This window comes from Eutrigla gurnardus (assembly GCF_963514095.1).
Source record: "Eutrigla gurnardus genome assembly, chromosome: 4".
In the NCBI taxonomy this organism is placed as follows: domain Eukaryota; kingdom Metazoa; phylum Chordata; class Actinopteri; order Perciformes; family Triglidae; genus Eutrigla; species Eutrigla gurnardus.
Window position 1 is genome coordinate 23,256,269 of NC_139918.1, and position 27,069 is coordinate 23,283,337.

Genomic DNA, 27,069 nt, shown 5'->3' on the forward strand with positions numbered 1-27,069 from the left:
TTTCTGGTGAGCTAACTAGTAAAAGCTAAGTACTGGAAGTCTCAAATTATTGAAAACTCTATACATACTCTGTCCTCACGATTTTAGGCAGCAGTTAAAACTCAACGGCAACATAGTTCAGGCTGCACAGCACACAATATATGAGCTAACATGTCGGAGATACAGATAGAAAGATATTTAACAAAAATAAATCAGTGACAGTGACTGAAAAACAGACAGAAGTTGTATCTGACTCACGTTATTTGTCGACGAAGTCCATTTCTCCTTCCTCCGTCGCTGCTAGCTGCTAGCTAACGTGTTGGCTATCATTAACGCTAACCATACTGGCGGGGGCTAGCTAACGCGACTTTTCTATTTTATTTGTTTTGTTTTGTTTTGATCACGATTCACTTATGATATTTTTTGCTGTTCTCGTGTTCACAGTGTTGTGTGTACATTTTTGTACGTCACATATTTTAACCGACGGAAGCATCGCCAACCTCCAGCGTAGTAGACGCCAATGACGCTGAGAGTGCACTACCACATTTCTCCACATTCGAGGGGCGCTGTTTCACACATTTAAGGATTTGAGGAATTCCTTGGCTTGTCGATTGAGCCTAAATATTGACTGAAGCAATACATGGAGATTTTGGGAAATACTAGTACGACTAGTATTAGCTAATATATTTGATTTTAAACGTGGTGGAAAGTCACTAAAACTGGTTAATTTACTCAAAAGCTGTAGGCCTAGGGATCCTCAGAAAAATTCACAAGCTAATCAGTAGTAGCCTAAGTAATTCAAATAAGCCTACATTTACCAGCTACAACATTGAAGTAATAAGGGAGGGAGTTGCATTACTTAAATAAAATATCAAGTAACACTTTCTTCATTTTACATTTTAATGATTTTTAACAATAGAATGCATATTTGTTAAAATTAACTGCTGAATGCTGTACAAAACAAAAACAAAGCAAACTTATTATTTCGAAAAGGACCAGAGTCAATTCAGTCTCAATGCAATCATACACAGTAGGTCAAGTTCTACCAAACAGTGCAACAGGCTCTCTGTTATCCTTACAGTTACCTAACAAGGCAATTATGAAGTATGTACAAATGCATAGAGATTGTATTCAAGCAATATATGTTATCACAAGAAGATGCATAGAGTATCCAGCATACAGCACAGGTCAGTGTCACCAACAGATTTTTCATGCTTCCAGACAGAGCAAATGCAAGTCAATAAATATGCTATGAACACTGTTTAGAAAAGTAGGAAGCAAAGTGTGACTTCCTTTTAGAATTGTGTAGAAAAATAGTTTGACTTTCCCTACCAATGTTTAAAATAAATTGTTGGATTTTTGAAGATGCACCAATTTTAAACAAATGGGGGCAGAGTCCTATGTGACACCAGAACTCACAAGTCTGTGAGTTCCCTACCGTTTTTTTGACCATCTGATTAGACAAATCATCCCCTTGTGTAACTTTGTAGAAACTAAAATCATAAAATGCATTCATCTGTATAGAAGCTGAGAACCGCGGTTTCCAATTATTTTTATTTTATCCGGTTATCTCGAGGTCACAAGTAAATTATTTCATCATGTCGGGATAACAGAAATGTTTTCTCAACCTGTATGGGCTACATCTAACGATTGATTCTGGATTAATCAAAAAAACGGCCTTCATAATTTCTCAGATGCCAAGGTTGCATCTTCAAACGAGAAGATGTATCCTTGGCAATAACCGAGAAAAACTCAGGAAAAGTTGAATCAGTTGTTAAAAAATAGATATAGGTGGGTAAAATAAAATTATCGCAACCTCGACTGTTCTTGGCTTCCAATATATTTTGCACAACCAATGTAAAATCACACGGACAGAGCCATACGATGAAAATAAGACAACAAAAACGGAACGGTAATATGCATTTTGGTAAAGAACAAGTAACAAGAACAAAGTGTGTGTGAGTGGCAGAGGGTAAAGATTTTTCTAAAAAGTCAAACAATATGAGAAGAAATATTGTCTACAAAGATGACACATCCTGCCCCATCCATCAGTGCATTTTAACATGAGCAGCATAAAACCATGCAGCAACCCACCAAAGAAACAGCAGTCACTAATGTATATAGGAATCCCTGTGCCATTGGCAAGCATCTCTATCTCTACCTCGATCCCTATCTCTGTCTCGTTCCCTGTCCTTGTGTCTGTCTCTGTCCTTGTGTCTGTCCCTGTCTCTGCCGTGGTAGTTGTGATGATTGTGAGCGGGATAGTGATCCGAATGGTGTGTCCGTGGTGGAATATGCTGGTGATGCCTATGCTGGCGGTTGCGTTCATTGTGCTCCTGCTCATAGTCTTCCCCGACGTGTGAATGGCTGTTCCCACGGTGATGTTGTTGTTGTTGGTGGTGGTGATGGTGGTGGTTGCTGTTATGATGATGGTGGTTATGGCCTCGGTGGGAATAGCGCGTCCCCTCCTCGTCCTCCTCCGCCACGTCCTCCGCCACGTCCTCCCTCTCCTCAGGCAGGTGCCTGCGGGGAAGTCTCTGGCTATAATCCCTGCTCGATCGTACTTCCGCGCCACCGGATGTTTGGTTGTGCTGGGTGTGGCTGTGATGCTCCGTCCGGCGGTGGTGGTGGTGGTGGTGATGGTGGTGGTGGGCGTGCTGGGGTCTCTTTGGTTCGGTCCTCAGGAGTCGCTCTTCCTCCTCTCTTTGGCCCTCCTCAGCCCTCTGCTCCTGTGCTGGAGCAGAAGGTTGCTCCTGGTCTAGATGGTTCTCCCGGGAACCCTTCCTCTTGGGGGCAGCGGACTTCTTGTTTTTCTGCCCATCCTGGGACAAGGGAATGCAGGATGCATCACATACACACACTGGAGGACACGCTTATGTAGAAAGCTTGCTCGAACACAAAACACTGTGACCAAGCCAATGGCTGTGTTCAAAATTGCATATTAAAAAACTGCACACTCAATCTGTATGTACTGCTTACTGCCACTACCAGCAGACTATTACATCTTCTTCTGAAGGAATCTAACATCCAGCAACACTAACAACACAAGTGGTGTATATCTCTGTCTAGAGTCTGGTATATTCTGCAAACAACCAGAATTTAATTCATACTACGGTTACGATTTAAGCTGTCATGACATTGCAGCAGTGATTTTCCACCTCTTGTAAACAGGGACTCCATCTATATTTATCTGCTTCTAGACGAAGCATCTGTACTTTCAAACTTCTAAAGAGGACACTACTGTCACTCATCTCTATTACTGCCGTGAACACGTTTGAAGGCATGTCACTCACCAGAGGTGGACCTATCTCATTTCTTCAACTTTCCAGTGGAGAATGAGGAGAAATGAAATGAAAATGTTAGATGAAGAAATGGAGACAAACACATTGTGGAGTGGGATGAGATGTACGAGGTCCTTGCAAATGATATCACATCCTATAATTGTCTTTCTACCGGTTTTGCTGAAGGACTGGCGGGCAGCGTATTCTCGGCCAGCTGGGCCACCAGCGCGTTGGCAGGCTCCATCTCCGGTGGATGAGTGGCTCTCCAGTAAGACTCCAGATAATCAGCAACATGCTCACAGGCATCGGTGAGCTGGTTCTCATCTAGGATGACGTCAAACATTTCCTGCAGGGAAATGAGAATACGGACAGGAATAAGTGAAAGACCAGCAGTAGGAGACACATTTAGGACTACCCAGAAACGGAGACAGTGGTTTAACCTAGAAAATAATTCATGCTTTTATCTTCTCAAGTCAACTAGTTCAGAATGCAGCAGCTAGGATTTTCACTGGTTTTAATGGATCACATCACATTATCCCGAACTTGGCTTCTTTCCATTGGCCTCCTGTTCATCTTATTGATTTTAAGATTTTGCAGATCACTTTTAAAGCATGTCTCTGTGTTGCCCCAAGCTATACAGAGATATTGGCCCTGTATGTACCAGCTTGCAGCCTTAAATGCATTGGTGGGGCCTTTCTGGCTGTTGCAAAGTCAAGGCTCAAAACTAAAGGTGACCTCAGCTTTAGACGGCCTATCTGAGGAGATAAGGCTCCAGGAATCCGTAATCTCTTTAAGATGACTTCTTAAAACCCTTTTGTGTGATGTTGTGTTTTTATTGCTACTTTTATTTAATTATTGCTCTCATCACATGTATATTTCTTACTATCTTATTGCATTTACTTGCATTTGTATTTATTGTAGTGATTTTTTTTGTTTCTTCTACAGTAGTGTTTTATCAGTTTTTAAAATTGTCTTTGCTTTTGCTTGGCCTTACAGTTTGTCTTTCTGTTATTATATTGCCTTTATTATTATTATTATTATTATTATTATTATTATTATTATTATTATTATTATTAATAATATTAATATAAGAGCATAAGGACAAAATATGCTGAATTTGACTATGTACTCAACCATTCTAATTCTGATATCTATAGTATGCCTAGCAGGGCCTTAACCAGGATTATTATTAAGGTAAGATATTATGGTCATATAAAAATCTCTGGATTTAGCCTGAAATAATACCTATAACGCCTGAGTTTTTTTAATTACAGAATATACAGAAAAAATAGGACCTGACGTCAATGATAACCACAGCCCTGCATGAAAGTCAAGGGGCCACTAATGTATTTCCAGTTAGCACCAAACCCAGTAAAGTTTTCTTCCAATTCCTGATGACTTATTACTACAGAGACAAAGCCGAACGTATAACTCCATGAAAGTGAAATACTTAACAAAATGGTATGATAACAATCTGCCTTTATATTAATCTTTTCAATATAAAATGTAATTTCACTGAACAGTAACTTCCACTGCACCAGTTTCACACTCTGGCCACTAGATGGCACTCACCGGCGGGCACTGGGCAAGCTTGTCTGCTGCCACCATCTGAACGTTAAGATGCTTGGTCTGTGACTTTCCTCTCGTCTTGATCAATCTCGTCAACACCTCCAGGGAAGAGAAGGAGGAGGGGAAAAAGAAGCAGTCAAAGAAAGGAAAAAAGGTTACGGTGGCTGTTGGCATTTAGAACTCAGGTAGAGCCAGTTCAAAACAAGGCGCAATTGAAGCGTACCTTGGGTGAGGAGATCTTGACGTAGACCAGGATCGGCGCCAGGGAGGTCTTGGCCACCTGGAGCGGGTGGTTGATTGTGTCTGCATCTAGCACCACCAGCTGCAGGCTGCGGGCGAGCTCAAAGATACGCTCCACCTCCCCCTGGATCTGGGCTGCAAGAGCAGGGAGGAAAGGAAAACTTTGACACCTGAGATCCCGGAAACACATCAATCGTGCATGTTTCCTTTCCTTGTTAACATTTACTTCATGGACTTAGAGATGCATATTATCCTATCACTGACTCAAACATTTAGGAATATTTATTAACATTATATTTAGATTTAAGCCAAATCAGAGCAAGAATGCAAAAATACTAATGCAATAAAATCTATTTTGTTGCTAAACTTTGACATATCCAAGCCTCTAATTCCCTGCAAAGCCCCATCCACCTCCTATTTATTATATAGAAAATAACTAATTTTTTGTGTTTTTTTGCGTTAAAAAATTAAAAAATGTAAATACTCAAACTGGTATTTATAGGGTTAAATTTCTGAAAATGATTGAATGTTTGGTAGTTTTGAGCAAGGTGGAAGTTGTTGAAGAGATTTATGAATATTGATGTATGATCATTTTATAGCAGTTTGTAAGTGCGTGGCTTTTTTTCGCCACGAGGGTGTCGAAAGGTAGTAAATTGGAGGAGGGCATGAGGGTTAATACTCATTTTTATTTTCCTGGGGAACTACTCGGATGTGTTGCACTCATGGGAGAGTAAAGATTGGCCACTAGGGGGAGAGCAGGAAAACAGGGCACGAAGGAGGCACCTGACTGTTTTCAGTCCTTTAAGAAGTTGCTCACAAATATTCATAAAAAAAAACAGTCAGTGACATATTACACATCTGTTAGCCCACTACAACAGCGATAACATCTGGTTGGTGCTTGTGTGTATTGACACAGTGAACAGTGTGGGAACTGTGGCTGTTGGTGCTGATGAGGTAATGAAAGGAGGGTGGAGCATTCAAATAGAGTCATACATACCGGCAGCATCTGGGATGAGAGAGCAATGGGGAAAGACAAGAGTAGAGAAAACCAAGTCAATCTTATTCCCCTTCTGTTTGATACTCATCCTTACTTTTTGTAACCGGGGGGGCAAAGACAATAACCACCCAGTAAACATATCACCATACAATCTTTATCGACACAGTCTTATGCTTTTCTTTCTTGCCAGAGTCAGAATGAAAAAGCTGATTATCTTAGCTTAGCTTAGCATAAAGACAGGGGGGGACGTCTAGCCGGGATTAAACAAAGAGACAACCTGTTCATTAGTGAGCTTTTCAGTCTGCAGCTTCATTTTTTGCATACAAACGTGATCTGCTCATCTAACTCTCTGCAAGAAAGCAAATATGCTTATTCCTCCAAATGAATTATCTTCACTGTGGTGCATAAAGTCATCTCTGACATTCTCTTCCCATTGAATAAAGCATCATTTTATTCAGTGGTATCCAAATAAAAAAAGAAAAATCCTGTGCTGTTTTAACCTAATTAGAATCGCAAGTGATTGAGATTTGCCACCGTGGACAAACAAAATGAGTGCCAGAATGCTAAGACAATTACAAGGAGCTGTTTTAGAAATCAATTCAGTGTACTTTTCTGTTACCGATACTATCCGAGTTGTCTCGGTGAGGTAAAGCCCAAACATCTTGCTCTCCAAACAGATAAAACTGGAGCCGAAAAACAATTTGCTCCAGGTCGGGATGATAAAGCCGCGTACCTAAATTGGAGCGGGTGTTCGATCGGTCCATTAAGGCCTTTTTGCCAGGGTTGTTGAGGATGGAGCGTTTGGCCAGAGAGATGTCTGCCATGACCCGTGTAATAGTAATTCTGGAGAGGAGACAGAGAAACAGGGGATGGTTACACGGTTGCGATGTATATGATTTTATTCCCACATTCAAGGTTCGACACTGGAGAATTAAATCAGAACTTACCTGCCTTCAAATCGATGTTTTAAATAGTCAAAAAGTGCTTTTTGCATCATATCTGTAACCTGGAATTATACAGGAATGGATTTTTAGATAAAATTCCTCTCTAGGAAACACAAAAGTTCAATAATGATTTGAAACACTACGTTGTCTCAGCTTCACAGGCCGTTCACGAGGCCACCTTGCAAGGCCGACTCACCTCTAAACCCTTTAGTGACGGTCCCATCAGGACCACAGGACGCATCGTAGGCACCACATCATACATAGCCAGCTGCTCCCCCTACAGCCACGAGGAAGAAGCACACGTTTAACTCAGTGTGCAAGATGCTGCTAATGTAGCAACATGTTGCTGACAGAACAAACAGTGAACACGGATGAAATTCTATTTTTTCTCTTTTATAAAGCTCTTTATAATAAAAAGGGTCTATTCAAAGATTCCCATAGACTGAGGTGGAGGATACTTGTGTGCCTGCGAGGAGTTCTATCTATATAATGAGAAACAATGGGTTGATTTCAACGAACGTTCATTCGCTTACCGGTTTCTTTTTCACCTGCTGATTGGCTGTTCACACAGGAGGATAAGAGAAGCATATAGTTATAACTCACCGATCATCAAAGATAGACAGCAAAAAACAACAAAACAAACAACAAAAAAACAGTTTAACACACACGCTGACCTTGTGATGGAGGAGTATATTTCTTTGAGTTCAGATCTTGAGCCACTTGAGAGGCTGCTTTGCTGCAATGAGAGAAAAGTTCTGAAAAAGTCCACTAGGGACAGAGACAACCTTCTTCTTTAAGGTCCAAAAGTCAATGCTTCATGGTGAAAATAGAGCACTAGTATTCCAAGCATTAAAATAACATGTGCTTGCAGACAGTGTGTCTACTTATATAACACACAGCTATATAAAGCTTAGAGGGTAAATCCCCTTGAAGAGATTCAGCACACACAGTTGCAACCAAAGCCAAATTTCCACGATTCTTTAGATGAGTTTCTCTCAGCCTAACTGGGTCAAGTCAAAATCGTTGGGTTTATAGTGGATCTTCCCGCCCGCCACGCTGATTAAAGTTAAAAACAACCTTCAGCAAAATTAAAACATCGCTACATCTCAAACTGGTTCCATATCGAAGAAAGCTGATTTTAAAGCATGTTCAAATGAATAATAATAAAAATGTTCTTATAATAATATTAAGTTGGGGGGGAAATAACCAGCAACATATTGTATGTAATTTATAGTAAATGTAGAAGTATGACCTCATTATAATTCAAACCCTCTGTTAAAATGTACATTTATATTTATATTATTGCATAATATCATACAAAAAGTTATTTAGTTCTTTTTATTGTGGGTTTTCCTTATGAAAGGGTTGTTGTTTGAGTTAAAAATGAATAAATCCTGGTGTGACCCTTTCCCCCTGATTACACCTCTCTGGTCAAAATGTGATGGTCAAGAGCCTCAGCTGAATGCTTAAAATGTCACATAATCCTCTGCATATCACTTCGTAGTGATGTTTTTGTTTGTATTTGTGCTGTACCAATAAAGATGATTATTAGGATTACAAGATAAATCAGCACAGAGCAGCATGGGGACTTGTGGGCTGACCCTGCGACCCTGCTGCGTTGGAAAAGAGTTAGTGGAAAAGAGAAACCTACTTGGCTAAGGCCTTGGCAGCTTTCCTCGCCTGGACTTCTCTTCTGATGAGAATGGTTTCCAGATTGACCGGACTGGGGATGAAGCCCACCACACCATCCTCCTTCACCGGCCGGCCGATCCACCACTCATTGTTAAACTTCTGCAGAAAAAAAGGAAAAGAGTGTAAATGGAAGGCCTGGTTGCACATTTCTTTTTTTTGCTGCAGTCATTGTCACCTCCCGCCTGCATGCGACTCAGTGATGTGTGAGAGTTTTTTGTTTCAAACCTCTTTGACATGGAGGAAGTCTCTGGACTCGAAGGTGACGGCGTGGCCCGGCACGGGAACGTTGTCATCGTCTGCTGGCGTGTAAGAGAAGTTGCAGCGTACTGCGAATGCCACGGCCTTGTACTGGGGACATGGGACAGGTGATCATAACAGCTTAGAACGGGTATTTCACCACAGTTTCACATGAAACAAATGTTCATAATCACTCAATCTCAATTGATTACAATGAATCTATACATTGAAACACACTGAAATCAGGCCATTTCTCCACAGAAACACTAAAGACCATTATCTTCCCTAATGTGCTATTCAACCGCAGGTGGGGCTGTCAACAGGAGAGTGTTACTGTATGTGTGTATTTTTTTTACTACCTCATGTTTCTTCTTACATGAAGTGTATCTGTTGTTTTAATGTCTAAATGTTTAATTGCTGCCGGAATTTTTTCCCTCCTCGTCAGCAGGTTAACAGCTTGTAAATTGTAGCATTTGCCTTTACGGTACACATTAAAGGGGGATTCATAAATAATGCAAGACTGTTTGGCGGCCAACTGCTGCGTTATGGTCTTGATGTGCCTACATTTACATTATGCACTATTTTATTGAATTGTTTTATTTAAATGTATTCTATAAATGTATTATAAATGTGCCTCTAAAAGACTTAAATATTTGAGCGTTTCAGACAGCGAACACCATGGATCTATCCTGAATGGTATTAGTGACACGTCCTTTCAAATCCAGACAAATCAACACATCGTCTGTGAACCAGACGGACTGCGTTTTCCTCTTTGCTTCACAGAGTCAGCAGCTCCGGTGTGCTCTCCGTCTCACCGAGTGCCTGTTGGTGGTGTAATCCTATCAGTCAAATGTCAGTGGCATGCAGATCAAGCTGCTAATGACTCCACTTTGGGAAGATGAGGCTGTGGGAGAGGTCGTGGGGTCGGCGGGGGATCGGCCGCATGTTTTTGCTGCCTTAATTGCGGAGCACCAGTGGGAGTGCATTCAACCAGCGCAGGGGAGGATTAAATTCAGTATTCAGTGGGACGTGTATTAGCAGGAGAGAGGGGAAGAGTCTGATATCAGATGTGATATTTGTATGTATTTGTGTAATGACCTTCATGGTCATTATGTCCACAGAGCAAAACAGTGCATACCCCATCATCTGTAGGCATGATAGCCACACTTTGACAGCCAGTGCAGGGGGGCATAAATGCACCCCACACTTTTAGTATGCGTTATGTATTGTACCTGACATATCAAAATTACATATGGTGACTCAGAGAGGCCTTAATTAGATTGGAGTATCCTTAATTGGCTTGTTTTAATTCATGTGCAGTGATTGTTGGTTTGTTTAGTGAATGCTGCCGAGGTGTTCTCACAGTTGTGAATAATTTGTAATTATTGTCATTCAAGCATACAATCAGGGGGTTTAGTTAAATTATCATCAATCGACTGGAAAATTTAGGAATCTACACCTTAAGCAGGAACATTCTGGGTGTACTTGGTGTAAAATGATACAACAAGTAACAGGCAAAGTGCTTTTATTCCAGTTCAGTTTGCTGATTTATTTAAATTCATTCTTTTGCTCGAAAATAATAAGAGCAGTTGCCATTTTTAAGGCATAAAACTTGATTTATGGCAAGATTATGTTCATTTGGATTCATTTTTCATGTACTGTAGGTGTATGATGCATTGTAATAAAGGACCGATGATGTTGCTCTTGGCTTCTCTCTAATGGAACCTTTTCAGGAATCTATAAATCATGTAACATAATACTTATATAACCTTGAATGGTTTATGGACAAATATGTGAAATAATGTAAAAACATTTATGCTGGAACAGACAGCAGTGAAAGGAGATTAAGTCATTTCCCTCACCTCACATGCTCAGTGGATTACAGATTATTGTCCTTGAGTTTCATCATAGTTGTAAAAGCAAAGAATTTAACCACATTTTCATCTTCATAAATTGGCCAGTTGAATTGTTGCACTGGACTCTGGTTTGTTTCAGTGGAACTATATTATATTGCTACGTTGCTACAAATCAGTCGGCTGAAGAAAGTGTTGAGAAATTCATTCAAATTGAATCTGCAATAACGAACATCGCTCATTATTCTCCTTCCCAAGGCATCGACGAGGACGAGGACGAAGACTGCCATGACTCATTTTAATAATAGAATATTGCCCCACTAATCCGCTGTCCTGATGTCTGTGTTTCCTGTCTGATGTAATCGTGTCCTTGAGAGCGGCGTAAAAGTGAGTCTGTGAGGGCGGCGGCGGGTCGCCGTGTCGCTGTGATGTCACAGAGAGAGAGAGAGTACCTTGGCCTTGTCCAGCTGCACCTGGGCGTTTCTTTCCTCGATGAAGTCCGAGTCATGACGCTCTCCCTGCAGGGGAGACCGAGAGAGGAACGGCAATTAGTTTCAATTAGATTGTCTGCAATGATTTGATCGCTGCGCACTGAACTGTGTGGAAGACTTGTTGAAGATGTGGGAAATTAATTTCTGATAATAAAAAAGAACAAGAAAAGGACAAGAGACAGAAAGATGGAGTACACAAAGACGTACAAATGCAATCAAATCAGTATCATTCTTAAAATGTCATATTTGATTGATTGAAGCTGGGGGGTTGGGAACACTTGAAAACGTATTTATGATGTATATTTTTCGTTGTTGTGGTTAAAAGTCTTTTCACGTTTCCTGACCAAGAGAGTAACATACGAATGACATAAAACAGATAATAAACACAAAGGTGCAAAGTGCAACTCAAAATAGCGTTAAATATGACCAAGACTAATCTTTCTAATCCATATGAAGACTAAATTAATGATACATTTAATTATTCAAATGTATCCCAAAATACCCAGAAGCCAGGGCGAGAAAGCATAGAGTTTCAACGGCTGATTTAAAGGAGAACAGCAGAAATGTAGTATTGCACTTATAGAGTTGTAATTTATCACTTCTATATGGACCAGGACCCCCATAGAAATAATAATAATAATAATGTTTGGGAGGTTTGCCACACGTCTGCTGTGGATTTACGCCAACATGTCGGACCTGTGAAGACTTTTACATCTTTTGCAAATGAAACTGTGGAATGCAAACGCGTCAACATCCCAGAGACAAATCTTCCTGCTTGGTTTCCCAGAAACCCTCCTGCCTTTAGTTGTCAGGAAGCGTCGCAGCAGATCCCTCCCGTGACGCTCAGGTTTATGTGCCATGTGTCCCAGCAATTAGATTGTCCTCTCAAAGACATGATAATTAATGCCCTCTGTGTCATAGCCGAGAGGTGGCACAGCCCTCTGCGTCAGTCTGGCACTCAAGAAACACACTTGCATCCCAAAGTCACAAATCAGCTGTGTGCTTGGAGACCGTCTGGTGCATTTTAGCAGCACAGTGATCCGGGGTCCTTGTTGACTTCCTGCATCATTTATTTAATGTGTCCCGTTCTTTTATATGACAGGTTGATAGAAATGTGTTTTTTGGGCACTTTAACATTGTGGAGGGGCGATTGAACCACCAACAACATGACGATTTGTGACTCCTGTAATGTTAGATTCTTGCTGACTGTGTTGAGCCAGAATGTCGCCATGCAGCTTATGTTCATTTTATATGCGTGTTGTGCTGAAATTGACAGAAAGACATCCGAGGAATATTAGTGAAGCGTGACAACGGTGACTGCACTCTCCTGCGGATGAGCCTCTTCAACTCTGTCTCCTGCAAATTATGTTCATGTAAAAACTCATTTGCATTAGCAAATACAATTTGTAGTTGGCACACACAAACAGAAATGTAACAGTGTATTGAATAATGAATTTGGTGCCATATAGGGGGACAGGGGACTGCCGCTCCAAACTAGAACTTAGAGTTTCTGATTTTTTTTTACATTTCATTTTTTTAAATGTTTTGCATATATTGTTAAATAGGTGCTCAATTATCTATCAGCTCTCATGCTCAACCAGCAGAGACTACCTTCCCTTCTTTCTCCCGGCTTTCCCACTCCTACTCCCGAAGTGCGTTACTACAGGCCAACAGTTATCTCCAGCTCTTCAGTCTCAAAAAGACTCAGCTTTAATAGCTTGTATTATTAATTAAAACAATGAATGTAAATGGGAAGACAGAGGGAGAGAGGGAGTTACTGTACGAGTAAAGAGTGGAGCGAGAATATATAAGACAATGTCGTAGAAATTTCATCTCAGTTGCCAAATAAAAGTTTGGATCTGTCCAAAATAGAATATCAAGCGTAACGCAAGCAACACATCAGTCAACATATTATATTTTATGGCTCCATTAGAAATTGCAGGAAAGACATCATTATAAATGTCCGATTGTGTCAGGAAAGAAAGCACCATGGAAATGGTCAAGAGGCAAATAAGGCCTAAAATAATGTGACACGAGACGGATGAGGACATGATGTCTGTATTAATAAGATGAAGGGATAGTGTTGGTAATTAGTGGAGAGGATGAGTTAGTTAATTAGTATGGAAACAGAAGGGTGTAACGGAGACTTGAACATGATGAGGAGGGAATAAGAGAGGAGGGAGACGGAAATCATCCCGGGGCTTTTTGTTTACTGATGGCTGGCGTAGACATCTGTTCGCTCAGCGCCCGCCTTTCCTGCAAGCCAATGTCACCCAGCCAATGTACAAAACGCCCCCGCTGAATTATGAAACAACGTCGAGCTCTACTGCAGGTGACTTAGAAATGTCCAAGAGCTGCACAAAAATATGGAATTATACAAACATTTGTGTTAATTAGAATCTTTACCCAAAGAAAAAGTCACAGATTCTAAAGTACCCACATTATAATCATCAGACGTATAATACTTATAAATAATTAGATTCATATCGGTGTTTTTATGACAAGCATATGGCCAGGTGTCTTTAAAAAGAGCTGAATCTTTTCATTATTTTCAAGTAATAAAATGCCAAACATTCTCTGATTTCAGCTTCTCAAGAGTTTTTCTTTGTGATATATATATTTTTTTTTTAGTTTTGGACGAATGAAAAAAAAGAAGAAAAGAAAACAGCATATTATTTGATATTTTCAACCCTATTATAATTACAGAGCACCTGTCATAACGAGTTCAGCTCACTTAAAGAGAAAGTATTGAACAATAACACAAATAGGAATTCCTGAGATATAATAGCTATTATATCCAACAATATGTTTTTATATATATGGATCATGCCCCGTCATTTAAAAACACATGCAGTGTGGATCCACTGATCCATTCAAACTCTCCGCCCCCCTTCCTGTCGTCCATCCCTCCCAGCCCATTAGTGTGATTACGTGGCTGAGAGGGTGGGGTAAAGAAAGGTGGAGGACAGAGGGTGCGGGGACAACTAAAGCCCTGTTCTCATGCGTGCTACCTGAAGGTGACTCCTTTCCCGCTCCAAAGCGTTTACACAGCTCTTTCTGCACACGCCAGCGCAGTACATTAGGAAAGGAGCGTGTGATTGGGGAGATGGACTCCATCCCTGAGCTGGAATAATCAGAGCCATCGGGACGCCCGGAGCCAGCTGGCCGGCCCGGAGCACTGCGATTCTCCAGAGGACAAACTCAACTCTGGACTCAGTCTTGAAGAAATGCAGCTTATGTTTACATGGGAGATATTTCAAGAAGTTCACAAGACCAAAAAAAATACACCTGAATAAGAATAAAAACACTTAAAACACTAGAAAAAAATCAGCGTGTTCAAGTGCCTTCGGAACCTTTAGTGTAAAACATTTATAGAGAACCTTCAAGATACTCAGTTCTCGTTAGACATTAGGAACTTTCTCAGAACTGGATGTTTTTCCCAATTGAAAAACACTGCAAGCAACTTAGTAGTTAATAATTTGGGCATTTTATTTAAATCCTAATATGTGACAATTATCAAATTGTAAAGCTACAAAATAGATGTTCACAATTTGAACAGCTCAGCCTCCATTATAAGGCTAAGCCCCTATATCTTAGTGATAGATGTCAGCAATCAATTTGGTGAATACATGTCTTTGCGAGCAGGAATTATTGCCTACCATCTACAAAATATACATGAAAAAATTATGCTTTAATACTCCTGTGGCATTATTTCAACTTTAAAAGGGGAATTAAACATGAACTGGAAGTCTCTGACAGTGCTGAAGATGCTTTCTCAACAGCGTGGAACTATTATAGGAGAATAAATATCTGTGATGAAACCAACCATCCAGGCTTTTTGGGGGGGTTGAGTTTCTTAATCTAAGTAGTCTCCATCTCCTCCACTCGACAATCACCCCCCCGAGCACCACCCTCCATTGCAAAACACTTGTATCACCGGAGATAACCATTCCTTCGGCTCGTTCCCTCAACAAATAGGGAGACGTTTCCATGGAAACTATTGAAAGAAATAATGTCACGTAAGCACAAATGAAACCCACTGAGAAAAAGCCGTCTTTGAATCCACAACGTCCTCGTAGACCGCAGTAATCGGGCAGTTACGTTCAGATCATTGCTATCGGAGTGTAATTTAGTCAACTTGGCAACGTTAATAATCGCTGCTACTGTACTTCATACGGATCATCGAAGCGGCACGCATCGAAGAGTCCACATGGAAGCAGCAGCAGGGAGGTGAACCGCCAGAGAATGTGACACAGTGAATGAGAAAGCTGTGCTCATTTCTAGATTAAGGTGTTCCACGGTGTGTGTGTGTGTGTGTGTGTGTGTGTGTGTGTGTGTGTGTGTGTGTGTGTGTGTGTGTGTGTGATTCTGCCTGGTTGGATGAGCACTGTTATCCTGATTGTTTGTATTCAGAGACGAAGTGTGTGTGTTTGCTCCGCTGCGTCCCTGCAGCTTCCCCCAGGTGCTGCTGTTATCTACTTCTCATTTGCAGCTACGGAAAAGGTGACTCGGGTTTAGAGCGTCCCGCCACACGACGAGCAGCGCGCTCTAATCCTGCCCTATATGTGAAAAGTGTCCCGAGATAACTTTTGTTATAATCGAAAATATCTGTTCTGTGAATTTCAACTCGTGAGGTGTATGTTTTTTATATGAACACATGCAAAAACATACAGGTTCAAATGTTTATAAGCATACAATTTTTTGTGTGATGGAAATTTAAAACCTCAGCTGTTGAAAAGAAGTTTATTAATTAATGTTAAAACCCTGTGACGTCCCCATCTGTCCGTCTCATCTGTCTGTGCAGAGTTTTCACAACAGCAGCATAACTCAGAAAGAAATGCCTTTGCATCAAATGAACAGAACATTTATTACTAAAGCCGCCGACGACTCCTCCTCATTCACAACTCTGCGGGAGAGCTTTGAACTAGTGCCAACAAATTAAACATTTTTCATGAGTTAAAGATCAAAACTGTAATATGTTGGACTCATATAGCAGGATATTCCATCCACAGAAACTTTTAAATGAGTAAACTTCATTAAAACTTGCTGGGGAGCTTTGATGAATTCAGAGTTTAGTATCAAAACAGGACAAAACCACTTCCTCCGAGCATGAGCAGGTCACTATGGAATCACACGTGACTCATTTCCTGTCGGCCCTCCAATGAGCTCGCTGGCACCGAGCCCAGGTGTTCACAAAGTCCTAATTTCCACCTATATATATTTTCTCGTATTGGCTGCAGAAGAACAGCAGCTAAACACCGACCCTCTTGGAATTTAGCTGCTGTTCATTTACTTTGAGGTGTTACTGCGTAGACTATGATTATTTCTACGCTGCTCTGTCTCTCCTTCATTAACATGCAGTGTGTGTGTGTGTGTGTGTGTGTGTGTGTGTGTGGTTTTCTCCCGTCTAATCAGCTGCTCTGCATCATCTGTCTGAAGGAGACTGGCTCCGTGCCCTCTGCCTGATGCTACCGGAGAGCAGATATGGCCCCGGCTGGCACCGTCGCCTTTACTTTGGCAGCCGCCTCCGTCTGTGGAGTTAAAGGCTGCATCACGGCACTTTAGATCCCCAATTATAGATCAGGAGTGGCGGCGGATCTGCGCTGCACTAATTTATGTCAATATAGTATGTTAATGTGGGTTTGATCATTATTACAGATGTCGTCAGCTTGTGGCTACGAAAAGATACTTGTGTTGCCAAGCTATGAAAGAATTTATGAAAGAGTGGCTCCTAGAATGGTGATCGTACTGATATAATAATAAACTATTTGAATAGCACTTTTAAAAACAGACAAAGCAAAAGCACATATATAAATACACGCATATACCTATCTATACATCATATACTCCTCAATTCTAGCTGGCGAGTGAATTCATCTAATATCATGCGCTGGTTGAAGACGCTGTTTTTGGCTGATTTTTTTTTTTTATGTTTCAAGCTGGCACTTTTTCAAAATCCGAACTGAGAGGTTCTGTTAGAAAGAGGCACAGGTTGTCATAGCAACAGCTTTGACACATCGGCTGATTGACACACTAGGTGCTAAAAACAAGTATAATTGTATTATTAATGGTGTTATCTCTATTCTGGTGCAAAACCGGGACATTTGTTTCACATATTTGTCGGGACAAACATATAATGTTTTAGTTTTAATGAAACAGGAGAAACTACGGGAGTGTCAAATATCACCTCCTTTAATGTCTGTATGAGACTCACTGGGCTTTCAGTCGATGTAAACTCATCAGCATCATGACTTGATGGTCAGAGTACCTGACGTGGTATGAAGAGCCATGGGTGGGACGGAGATTTGCCATTTTGGTCAAACAAACACATGACTTTCACCCAGGAGACCACTGTTATTGTCCCAAATTAAAATGGGAACGGGGACGCCAGGCCTTACCCTGACTGTAAATGGATACAAACATACATTTTTTAAACTCCTATATGATTCATATCATTACGACATGAACACAGAGATAATCTGCACATGAAGGGACATCAAAAAGAAAAAATAGCCTTGAAGAATCATTACAGGGAAAAAAGAATGTGTGTGCATCTCTCTGTGGGTCATGATTGTCTCTGAGTAAGGAGATTAAGACAGCATGCGTCAATCCAGGATTTAGAGAGAGAGAGACAAATGCAACCTCCTCATAGACGGCCAACACTGCTGCTTGGTCTCAAACTCCCGACAGTCGTCAGATAGAGATAAAGTAGCTGCATTAACGTCATCCACACAACTTCATGTCTGGCTCGCTTGGCTCCTGTAATGGATACATTTAATCTATAGTTCACAGATTTCTCTGCTCTGCACTGAGGCGATTCCTGAACCCACAGGAACATTGAAACAGTCATCTCCGTCACTGCTCCACAGTGTGAAAAACATAACTTTTGTCAGGTTAAACACAGGTTGTAAACAAAACAATCATCAGTGTCCTAATCCCTGAGGAAACAGGCGTCCTCATTATTCTTTGCCTTATTGCTTCACTTCCTGCCTGGAAGCAGAGCAGGTATCTGGATCTAATGCCCCAGGCACGGTGACTAAGAGGCTTTTCCTATTCTAGGCAACAAGGAGTGGGCCAACAGTACGAACCGGCACGCAGTAATGCAAGACAGTAGGCCATCCAGAGACCGTGAGGTCATGAAGAGATTTTCAAAGATGCTTAAAACTTGCATTTACTAACTTTAGGGCCACTTCGGGAGCAGCGCAAACAAGATAAAAACCCAATATTTACATATGATCAGCTTTTAAGTTGCTATGGCAACCATATTAGCAAGCAGTTGTTTATTTACACGTCAAGCAGAGATGAAGCTGCATGAGTTCGTGTGGAGAGGCGTTTGTGTCCACCAGATGAATGCAAGTCAGGTAGAATCAGAGTTGCATCATCATAACAGCAGCTTGTCTGAGTATAAAGAGGAACTTGACTACACCTCTTGACCACCGTAATAGAAAACTTTATCACATGTGGAGTGAAAACTATAGTTCCAAAATCACATAGTTCACAGCAAGTCCAACAGACAGACGAAGGAAGGGGCAAGGGGAAAAGATTGGATCCATCTGATCTTCGCAGGCTATTGGTTATGCAACTCCTTCTGAAGGCTTATCAAACATGATACATGCAGCATGTGGATATGCATCTCTATCTGGTCAGCGCACTGCGACTGAGTGTGCAATGATGTGGAAAGGCCTTACACAGGGATTAACGCCCAGTGCAACAGATGGTGCATTCTCCAACCCTTCCTGTCCTGACACCAACACACACACACCAACACACACACACGAAAAACAGCAGAATATTGCACGTTTTTACCTTTTTCTTGGGTGGCATAGTGGTCCACTGGTGTTATCCCACCCTACGCTTGTAACGACCAGATCGAATTATCGTCCGAGTGGCTCCAGTGAATTAGACATGGAGAAGTTGGCCATGAGACTGAGTTCACCTGTGAAACAGGTAGATGTATCCGAGGACAAAAAAGAAAAGACCGTTTCTTCAAGCGTGAAGGTGCGATATTTCCCAGGAAACGACGACGCGCAGGAGGCGTGCGTGGGTTTCACTTAAGTCTGTGTTGTGGTAGTTACCCTCTCTCCTCGGTCCTGGGGGTATTAAAGGCTTATTTCTCGGAGCGTCATCTGTTGCGCTGCACACCGCTCGCTCTGAGCTCGCGCACCAAACAACCCAAGAAGGTGTCCGACCCTCACGCGCTGTCCGCGCGCGCTAAACCGCCCGGCGGGAGGACAGTCTCATTTGTCGCTGACCAGAGTTGGCTCCCTCCGCCGGGTGTGTGTGTGTGTGCGTGTGCGTGTGTGTGTGTGTGTGTGTGTGTGTGTGTGTGTGTGTGTTGGGTTTAGGCTACACAAACCGGAGTGTTGTCGTGGCAAGGCTCCAACATAGAAAAATGATTTATTTTTTTAAAAAACCGAGCACGACACAATTCCTTTGAGTACGGCACACAACTACAGACAGCCGCTCATCATCGCGAGAGCAATAAAGTGACATTCTCTCACCGCATTGGCTCAACGTCATCGTGTCGCTACTTATAATGCCAAGTTTCAGCCACACACACACACACACACACACACACACACACACACACACACACACACACACACACACACACACACACACACACACTTTCTTCAGTCCTCAAGTGTAAATATGTGTTCATAAGAGCCTTTATCGAATTACTAACTGCCTGTAAGTTTGAGGTACTCACAAGACGTTTATACATTTAAAACTGAAATATTGCACATAATAAACTCATGTTTACTAAGATAATAGGCCTAAATCAAATGAGAAGCTGGGTCATTTTCTCATAGACTTCCATGCAATCAGACATCTTTTGAGTCGCCCCCTGATGGGCAGCGGAGAGAATGCAAGTTTAAGGCACTCCGGCCTTGGCTTCAATCTTCTGCCTGCCACCTGGACTCTAACTGCCTGAAAGCCTTATTTTGTTAATAGACTGAACCGCACCAGTCTGCCTGTCCTGATCTGTGCTGCGGTCCTTCCTTTGCTGCCCGCTCTCCTAACCCTGATAGTATAATTTGATCATAATGGACCCAGCAGGAGTCATTTTTGGCCAAGAACTTTATGAGGTGACTTATACCCCCCAGTGTCTCTAAAATAATTGGAACTATTCCTCCAGTCGTGAGGAAGGAAGGCAGTTGTGTCATTACCATGCCAGGTGGTGTCCTCTAAGACTTGTTTGAGGAAATTACTATCTGGATAGTCAGAGAACTTTATTTGCACACCTGGATCTCTGTCTGCTAGCAACAACCCGTCTCTCTAGCCTGCTAGCTCCCTGCATGTCTGCATGCTGGCATGATATCCTTCAGCCTTCTTTTCCATCTGCATTTGCATGCTTCTCATGCTCCTCCACTCCAAACTACAACAGTACAAACAGACCGAAACATGGACCCAGCAGAGCAACATCTTTTTCCGTCAGAATCCCAGACTTCATGAGAAGAGCCCCAGTGTTTCTGTGGACATTGTTACCACCACGGGAGGTTGTTCCAGAAACATTCTTGTCTTGTCAGTCTGCTCCTCGGTATGTTAGCATCCAACACAGCGACCCAGAGACCCCCGTCCCGGTCTCCCTGTCTGGTCGGCATCTTGTTGTTCCTCATTTCCTGTGAGTGACACCTTGTCTGGTCTCCGTTTCCCGGGCCTCCATGGTCCTGCTCGACCTCCAGCGAGACCCTGAATTCGCCACCACCCACCTGTCCCTACCTTCACCACCGACCACTAGAGCGGCCCTGCCTTTTGCCGACGCCAACCTTAACAGATTTGCCTGTCTGATCTGCATCCAGCCAGCCTACCAAGCAGCTCTGTATGTCGGTCCTGCCCCCAGGTCATCCACCTGAGGTTCCCAGCTCCCGGATCTCTGCTTACCTTTTCCCACTTCCTCATTACGTAGTCACTACATGCACTTCCACTTTCTTTGTTACATTGTTAAATGATCATCCCTTGCAGTATGAAGTTCTGTTACCCTTGCCTCCCTACCTGTTACCTGCCTGCCAGTGTAATAAATCATTGAAATGCACCAGTCTGCCTGTCCTCAGCTACATTTGGGGTCTTCAGGTTCGGCCTGCTCTCCTAACCGTGACCAATAAAACGGAGAATGGACATTTATTTATTGTGTCTTTGAAAACTGACATTTAACAATTCAGCAGCAACATCTCTTTCCCTGTTAATATTCCACAGAACAGTCTGCATGGGACTATTGGAAGGAAGGTCACTCCAATTAAAGCTGTCATCTCGTATCTCAAAAAAAGTACCTCTGTGCTTAAAAACCATACTTTTAGACATATCATACTTTTACTTTAGTTAATATTTCAATGAAAGACTTCTACTTGTATGTATTTCTAAGCTGTGTTATTGCAAAGAAGCACACGCGTCCTTATCGATATCTCTACCGCTGGAGATGACATCACCACCAGGAGTCCGATCACGCCAGCTGTGACAGAGAAAGAGACGGAAGGTCCCAGCGTTTAGCCCATGACCTGGGATTGAACCAGACTTGGGGCTTTACTAAATCTGCTCCATGACACCTCAAATCTCCCCCAGCGAGCGCCAGCTCTCCTCCAGTGCCAAGAAAACACTCAAACAGAGTCCCTGCTTACTTCCACTCCCTCTCAGCACAACCGTGAAGTTGTTACATAAGGCGGTCTGACTTGTGCTGCTGAAACGAGCCTCACGTGGACGATGTGAAGAAGTTCAAATATTCTCCACACCCCATTCAGACACCAACATACTGCCGCACGCCCTCCAAGTATGTGAGCAGGTAATACTATACTGAAAAAATATTCTTGATTATGCTTTTCCAATGCAGAGCAGTTCAAATGTGGTGAACTTCAACCAGGGCTGAAGGCTGCCACTGGGTTTCAATCAACGATGGAGAGCCAATGAATGAGGAGTATTTCCAAATAGAAAATTGCAATAACAAATCATGAACAATCACGAACCTAAACTGGAAATGTTTGCTACTTGAAATGTCAGCCTTAGGATTCAAGCATGCTGTTTGAGTTTGTATAGGGATTTAATGTGCACATCGTCTTCAGCCTGGTAATTAGCGTAGTGAGAAAGTATAAAAGCTCGCAAGTGGTTAGAAACTAACAACCCGACCTCGAGCGAAAATGAACGTGGCGATGTATCTTCCTTTGGTTAAGAAGATGTGAGGAAACGTAGTGACCTGATCCAGAGACGCGTCACTGGGCGCCTTCTTAAAGAGCCGGTGGGCCGTCTGACTCCCTACACAGCACACGTGTTCATCTGCACATGTGCTCTCACACATACATAAACAAACATCTGTCCCTAAGCTTCTTACAACCAGATAGTGTGAGTGAGTGTGTGTGTGTGTGTGTGTGTGTGTTTGACAGTAGTGCAGGGATAGATGGCACGTACAGTTTCAGGCAAAGCTCCAAACCTCGGCCTTCCACTCGGCCATCCTCCTCTCGGTTCACACCCTGGACTACAAAAAAAGAACTGATTATTTGCTCGCGATTGGACGCAACCAAAAAAAGTATTTCCGTTTAACTGGAAACTGAGCCGGCTGAGCAGGACGGCTGGAAGCTAAGCTGGGGAAGGAATGCGGTCGGGTTCAGGATAGTTTTGACCGCACAGCTGTTGGACACCTCGAGCCCTATATGTATAAGAGCCATGCATCTATGGGCTTGATTCTGCTCGGCTTTCTATCTGGCATCTTAAATGAAGCCTATAAATAAAGCATGCTCCTTCTTTGGTTCAAAACTGTGTTTAGATAAGAATGACGCCCAACTGCTGGATGTGGAAATTCCTAAAAATATATACGTATTCATTATGAGAACGTACAGCCAAAAAAAAAGCAGATGAGACAGAAATGTTAAAGCACTCAAACTTAACCCCCAACCCCCCCCCAACCTAGCAGCTGGAGAGGCAGTACTCACCCATGAGACATTTTTGTTCTTGGGTACTTTTGACATGGCTTGCAGACAGAGAGGTCACACACACACACACACACACACACACACACACACACACACACACACACACACACACACACACACACACACACACACAGTCCTCCCTGTGCCAACAACTGTCACCAGATTTACATCTGCATGGAGCGTCACCCTCCAGCTAAACAAGATCCACAACTGACTCAAGAAAAAGGAGGAGGAGGAGGAGGAGGAGGAGGAGGAGGAGGAGGGGTGGGAGAGAGAGAGAAGAAGAAACAAAGATAGGATAACTCCAAAAAGTGCCTCTCAGAAGGCAGAAATTAAACACGCAGAAAGGTTCCTTCAGTCTTCCAGTCTACCAGTGGCTGCATGCTCACTCTCCAGATTCATAAACCCTGTATGAATATGCCACCAAACATCTGGCTGATGCCCCTCCTCCGTGATGATGGAGGCTGGGGCCAGAAAAACGACCAATCCTGCCCTCCCAACATCTGGGAGAGGAGAGATTGAGGGGAGATGGATGCGAAAGAGAAGAAGAAATGAAGGGAGCGAGGAACAGAGCGATAGATGTGAGAGAGGAGAGAGTGAGGATGGAGGAGGACCGACGACTGGAGGGAGCCGGTCAGTGAAGGGCCAACACAGATTAGAGGGCAGGTTACTGATCACTAACATGAGATTATAGAAAAACATGTTAAATTGAATTGGTTGTTATGAAATACATAATATTTCCTCATAACTTTCCCTGAAAGACAGAAAAAGGACATGTGTTATTTTATCCATCTTTATACTTTATATCCGTATTATAAAATGAGGAGAAAGTCTGTGGTTTAGTGAATGGCCATTCAGTCTGGGCTCTTCCCATCTTTTTTATTTATTTATTTATTTTTCATGTCAAACATGTCTAAATGAATACCAAAAGTGTCATACAGTAAACAAAATATTACACAAGTAGAAGGCATAGAGATATATGAAAATATTTTTTTCTCTTTTTTTTGACATGTCTGAAAAGGAGTAGGAAGTACACTTATTTAATCATTTAATCCCACCCCTTCTCCATGATTCATATCCTCAGACACATATATTTTATTATTTATTTATCTATTTATTTATAAAGTTTACTTAACACGTATCTTACAACATACAATGTTTTTCTCATGTATTCCTAATAGATATATATAATAGTTTCTTGCACATTCATTTAATGTGGGGGGGAGGGGGGGAGGCAAGACTATATATATTTAACCCAACAGTTTACATGTTGCACCCCCCCCCCCCTTCTTCCTCTGAACTAGATTTCTAAGAATATATAAATAAATAAATTGCAGCCCTTAGAGCTTTTTCTGGTCCTACACAGATACTTGTCTGTGATCTCCAATCCATCGCCTCCGGCGAAGTAGAAAATAGCCGTGTGAGTGTTGAGTGTGGAAACAAGTCGATACCGACCACAGCTTGCAGCGTGTTCACCAAATCCACAGGATTTAGATTCAGCGTTTGTAATCGATGTCCACCTCTGTGGCGTATAGATCTGTGGCGCGTATAGATTCACCTCCACAGAAGGGGGCTTCAGGAATCACAACTACCTCCACAGTAGAAAACGTTCAAGAGATGCTACATCCGACACCAAACTGGAGGCAGAACAGTGGAAAGTGAGAGTGTGAATGTTTTCCACTGCAAGGTCTTTTTAGCAGATTCAGATCATAAGCGAGGCCTGCCCTTCACCTGTTGGCCGAGCCGTCTTGACACGGACATGAAAACTAACTCAGAAAGATGTCTTCAGCTGCTCAAAGAGCCAGGCAAGCACTTATGGTAATTCAGCTCCATCCTCTGCCAGAAAAGGCCACACCTGGAGGAACATTAAAAAAAATATACTTGTATTTGAAGTGTGTTACTGTTGCGTCGAGCAAAACTGAAGTTTCTTAATATCGTCTGCCAAATGAGATTGAGATGAAACACTAAAACAGTGTTTCAGACCTTTCTGGAGTGGAGTGACGATTCAAAAATGATTCTTTCGTAACAAAGAAGCAAAGATTAGAGGAGTTTTGTAGTCGAATTTAGTTATTTTCTTCATTTTTTGACCACCGTCCTAAACCTAGACTTACATTGATAAATCTGTTGTAACATCAGTGATGCACCACATTAGGCAGAAGCACATCACCCATTTATCAAAATCCTTTCAAGCCCGAGTGCATCTAAATAACACATTTCCTATTCTTCCTCATATTTGTGCGTATTTGCTCGGTTCAGGGTTATTATTGGTGCTGAAGAGCCGTATTGTTTTCACCACATCCCACTTCTTGATGTGTCACTGCTTTTGAACGTTTTTTTATTCTCATGATTGTCTAAGTTGTTTCCTGGTTTGTTGCTGAGGTGGGCACGCAGCAGAACAGTGTGTGGTAATCTGCCGAGGCTTTGCGCTGACAGCCTATTGAGTGTCTGGGGAGGAGGGGGGGCAGGAGGGGGGGCAGTAAGCCTATTTCATGTGGGAATGTGGCAGCGATAGGGTCCTCTGCAGTCAGCGCCGTCACACAATGCACACAGCTCTGAGACGCTGTAGTGTCGACTACAACAGAGAGGAAGGAGAGGAGGAGTTAGCGAGGACACGCCCAGAGAAACAGGTGGAGGAGAGGAGTGACTGTCCTCCCTGATCCTCTCCGTCATTGAGAGGACAGTAAAACCTGGCCTGTAATGGGATAACTGCACCTGTCCTCCCCCTGCTGCTCCTCAGCAGCTCCCTCCCTCAGCAGCTGTCCAGCATTTAAAAATCACCCCTATCTTTGATTCAAATCAAACTGTTGCCTCACGGTGGTGAAACCAACCAGATGTGAAACCAACCAGACGTGAAACCGTCCGAGGTCATATTTCTGATGTTTTGTATCGGGATCGATGCGGAGAGCACTTTGACAATGACACCGTCTGTCCTGATAAACTGCAGCGCGGCAGAAAACTCACATAGATCAGTCACTGAGAAGTGAGCGAAGAACAGGTTGTAAGAGACAGACGCACGCACGCAAAAGACGCTTGCTGTAAATGTGAATGAATCATCAGCATTGTTTGTAAAAGTATAACATACAACATGCAATTCCCCCCCCCCCCCCCCCCCAACACACACACACACACTCTCTCTCCATCTCTGCCACAGGGCTCCACTGTTGCTATGGGATCAAACACACGGAGACGGGGTGATGCTGCGATGGTCACTTACATAGGTGGACTGCACTCTCCGCCAGTGTCCCAGCCCACAGCAATACATCAAGACATCCAGTTGTGGGGGGGAGAGGAGGGGACAGGCCGATGGAGGGGTGAGGGAGGGGGGAGAGGGGGTCGTCTCAGGCCGGGCTCGCACGCAGGATCCTCATGGCACAGGTGATCCACCTGATCGCCACCTCTTCACAGAGTTCCCCCCCCCAAAAAAAAAGAAGAGAAAGAGTCTCCACGGGGTCTTTCAGGGGCGGATCATCTGGGGCTTCAGTGGCTGGTCCCTCTCATATAAGTTATGTCCCCAGGTCTCACAGCATCTCAAGTCCTGTGCTCTGTCCCACAGTGTGTGTGTGTGTGTGTGTGTGTCTGTGTGTGTGTGTGTGTGCGTGTGTGTGTGCGCTCACCTCATGTCAGAAGGACAGGTGGTTATTTACCTCCCACTACCACACCTCTCCCCTCCCTCTGTCCTGACGCGACCCGTCGACAACACCTCCCTTCCAGCCTCCGCCAGCTCAAGCCCCCCGAAGAGTCTCGCTCCGAAAACTAAATGTCATTCTTCTTCTCTGTGGTTGTCTCTCAGTGCTCCTGCTCGGTCAAATTCATCCAATCAGAGCATCACTCCACGTCCGTCTCGCCCGTCTATCCTCTCCTTGTACAC

General features: G+C 42.8%; 1 protein-coding gene across 2 annotated transcripts; it reads right to left on the minus strand.

The window, feature by feature from the left end:
• Positions 1 to 891: 891 nt before the first annotated feature.
• Positions 892 to 26,501, minus strand: cacnb2b (calcium channel, voltage-dependent, beta 2b). 2 transcript variants are annotated; one of them, XM_084008347.1, is made up of 13 exons: positions 26,416 to 26,501; positions 11,245 to 11,310; positions 8,928 to 9,050; positions 8,662 to 8,801; positions 7,685 to 7,746; positions 7,544 to 7,569; positions 7,207 to 7,287; positions 7,014 to 7,072; positions 6,800 to 6,909; positions 5,053 to 5,204; positions 4,833 to 4,928; positions 3,433 to 3,606; positions 892 to 2,801 (listed from the first exon to the last, which is right to left on the minus strand). In XM_084008347.1, exons 1-13 carry the CDS (start codon positions 26,461 to 26,463, stop codon positions 2,091 to 2,093), a joined length of 1,848 nt encoding a protein of 615 aa, XP_083864473.1. In that variant the 5' UTR covers positions 26,464 to 26,501; the 3' UTR covers positions 892 to 2,090. The 2 variants fall into 2 exon arrangements, with proteins under 2 accessions (XP_083864473.1, XP_083864474.1); XM_084008348.1 differs by lacking the exon at positions 26,416 to 26,501 and adding an exon at positions 19,090 to 19,438 and having other exon boundaries at positions 893 to 2,801.
• Between the last annotated feature and the right edge of the window lie 568 nt (positions 26,502 to 27,069).

What these genes read in the sequence shown, in the direction of transcription:
- cacnb2b (XM_084008347.1), bottom strand. Translation starts at nt 26,463, where the DNA reads ATGTATTGCTGTGGGCTGGGACACTGGCGGAGAGTGCAGTCCACCTAT. An exon ending in TGCAGCTGGACAAGGCCAAG is followed by an intron (nt 9,051 to 11,244) that starts GTACTCTCTCTC and finishes CCATGTCCCCAG; the next exon opens with TACAAGGCCGTGGCATTCGC. An exon ending in AGCAGGTGAAAAAGAAACCG is followed by an intron (nt 7,288 to 7,543) that starts GTAAGCGAATGA and finishes TCGTGGCTGTAG; the next exon opens with GGGGAGCAGCTGGCTATGTA.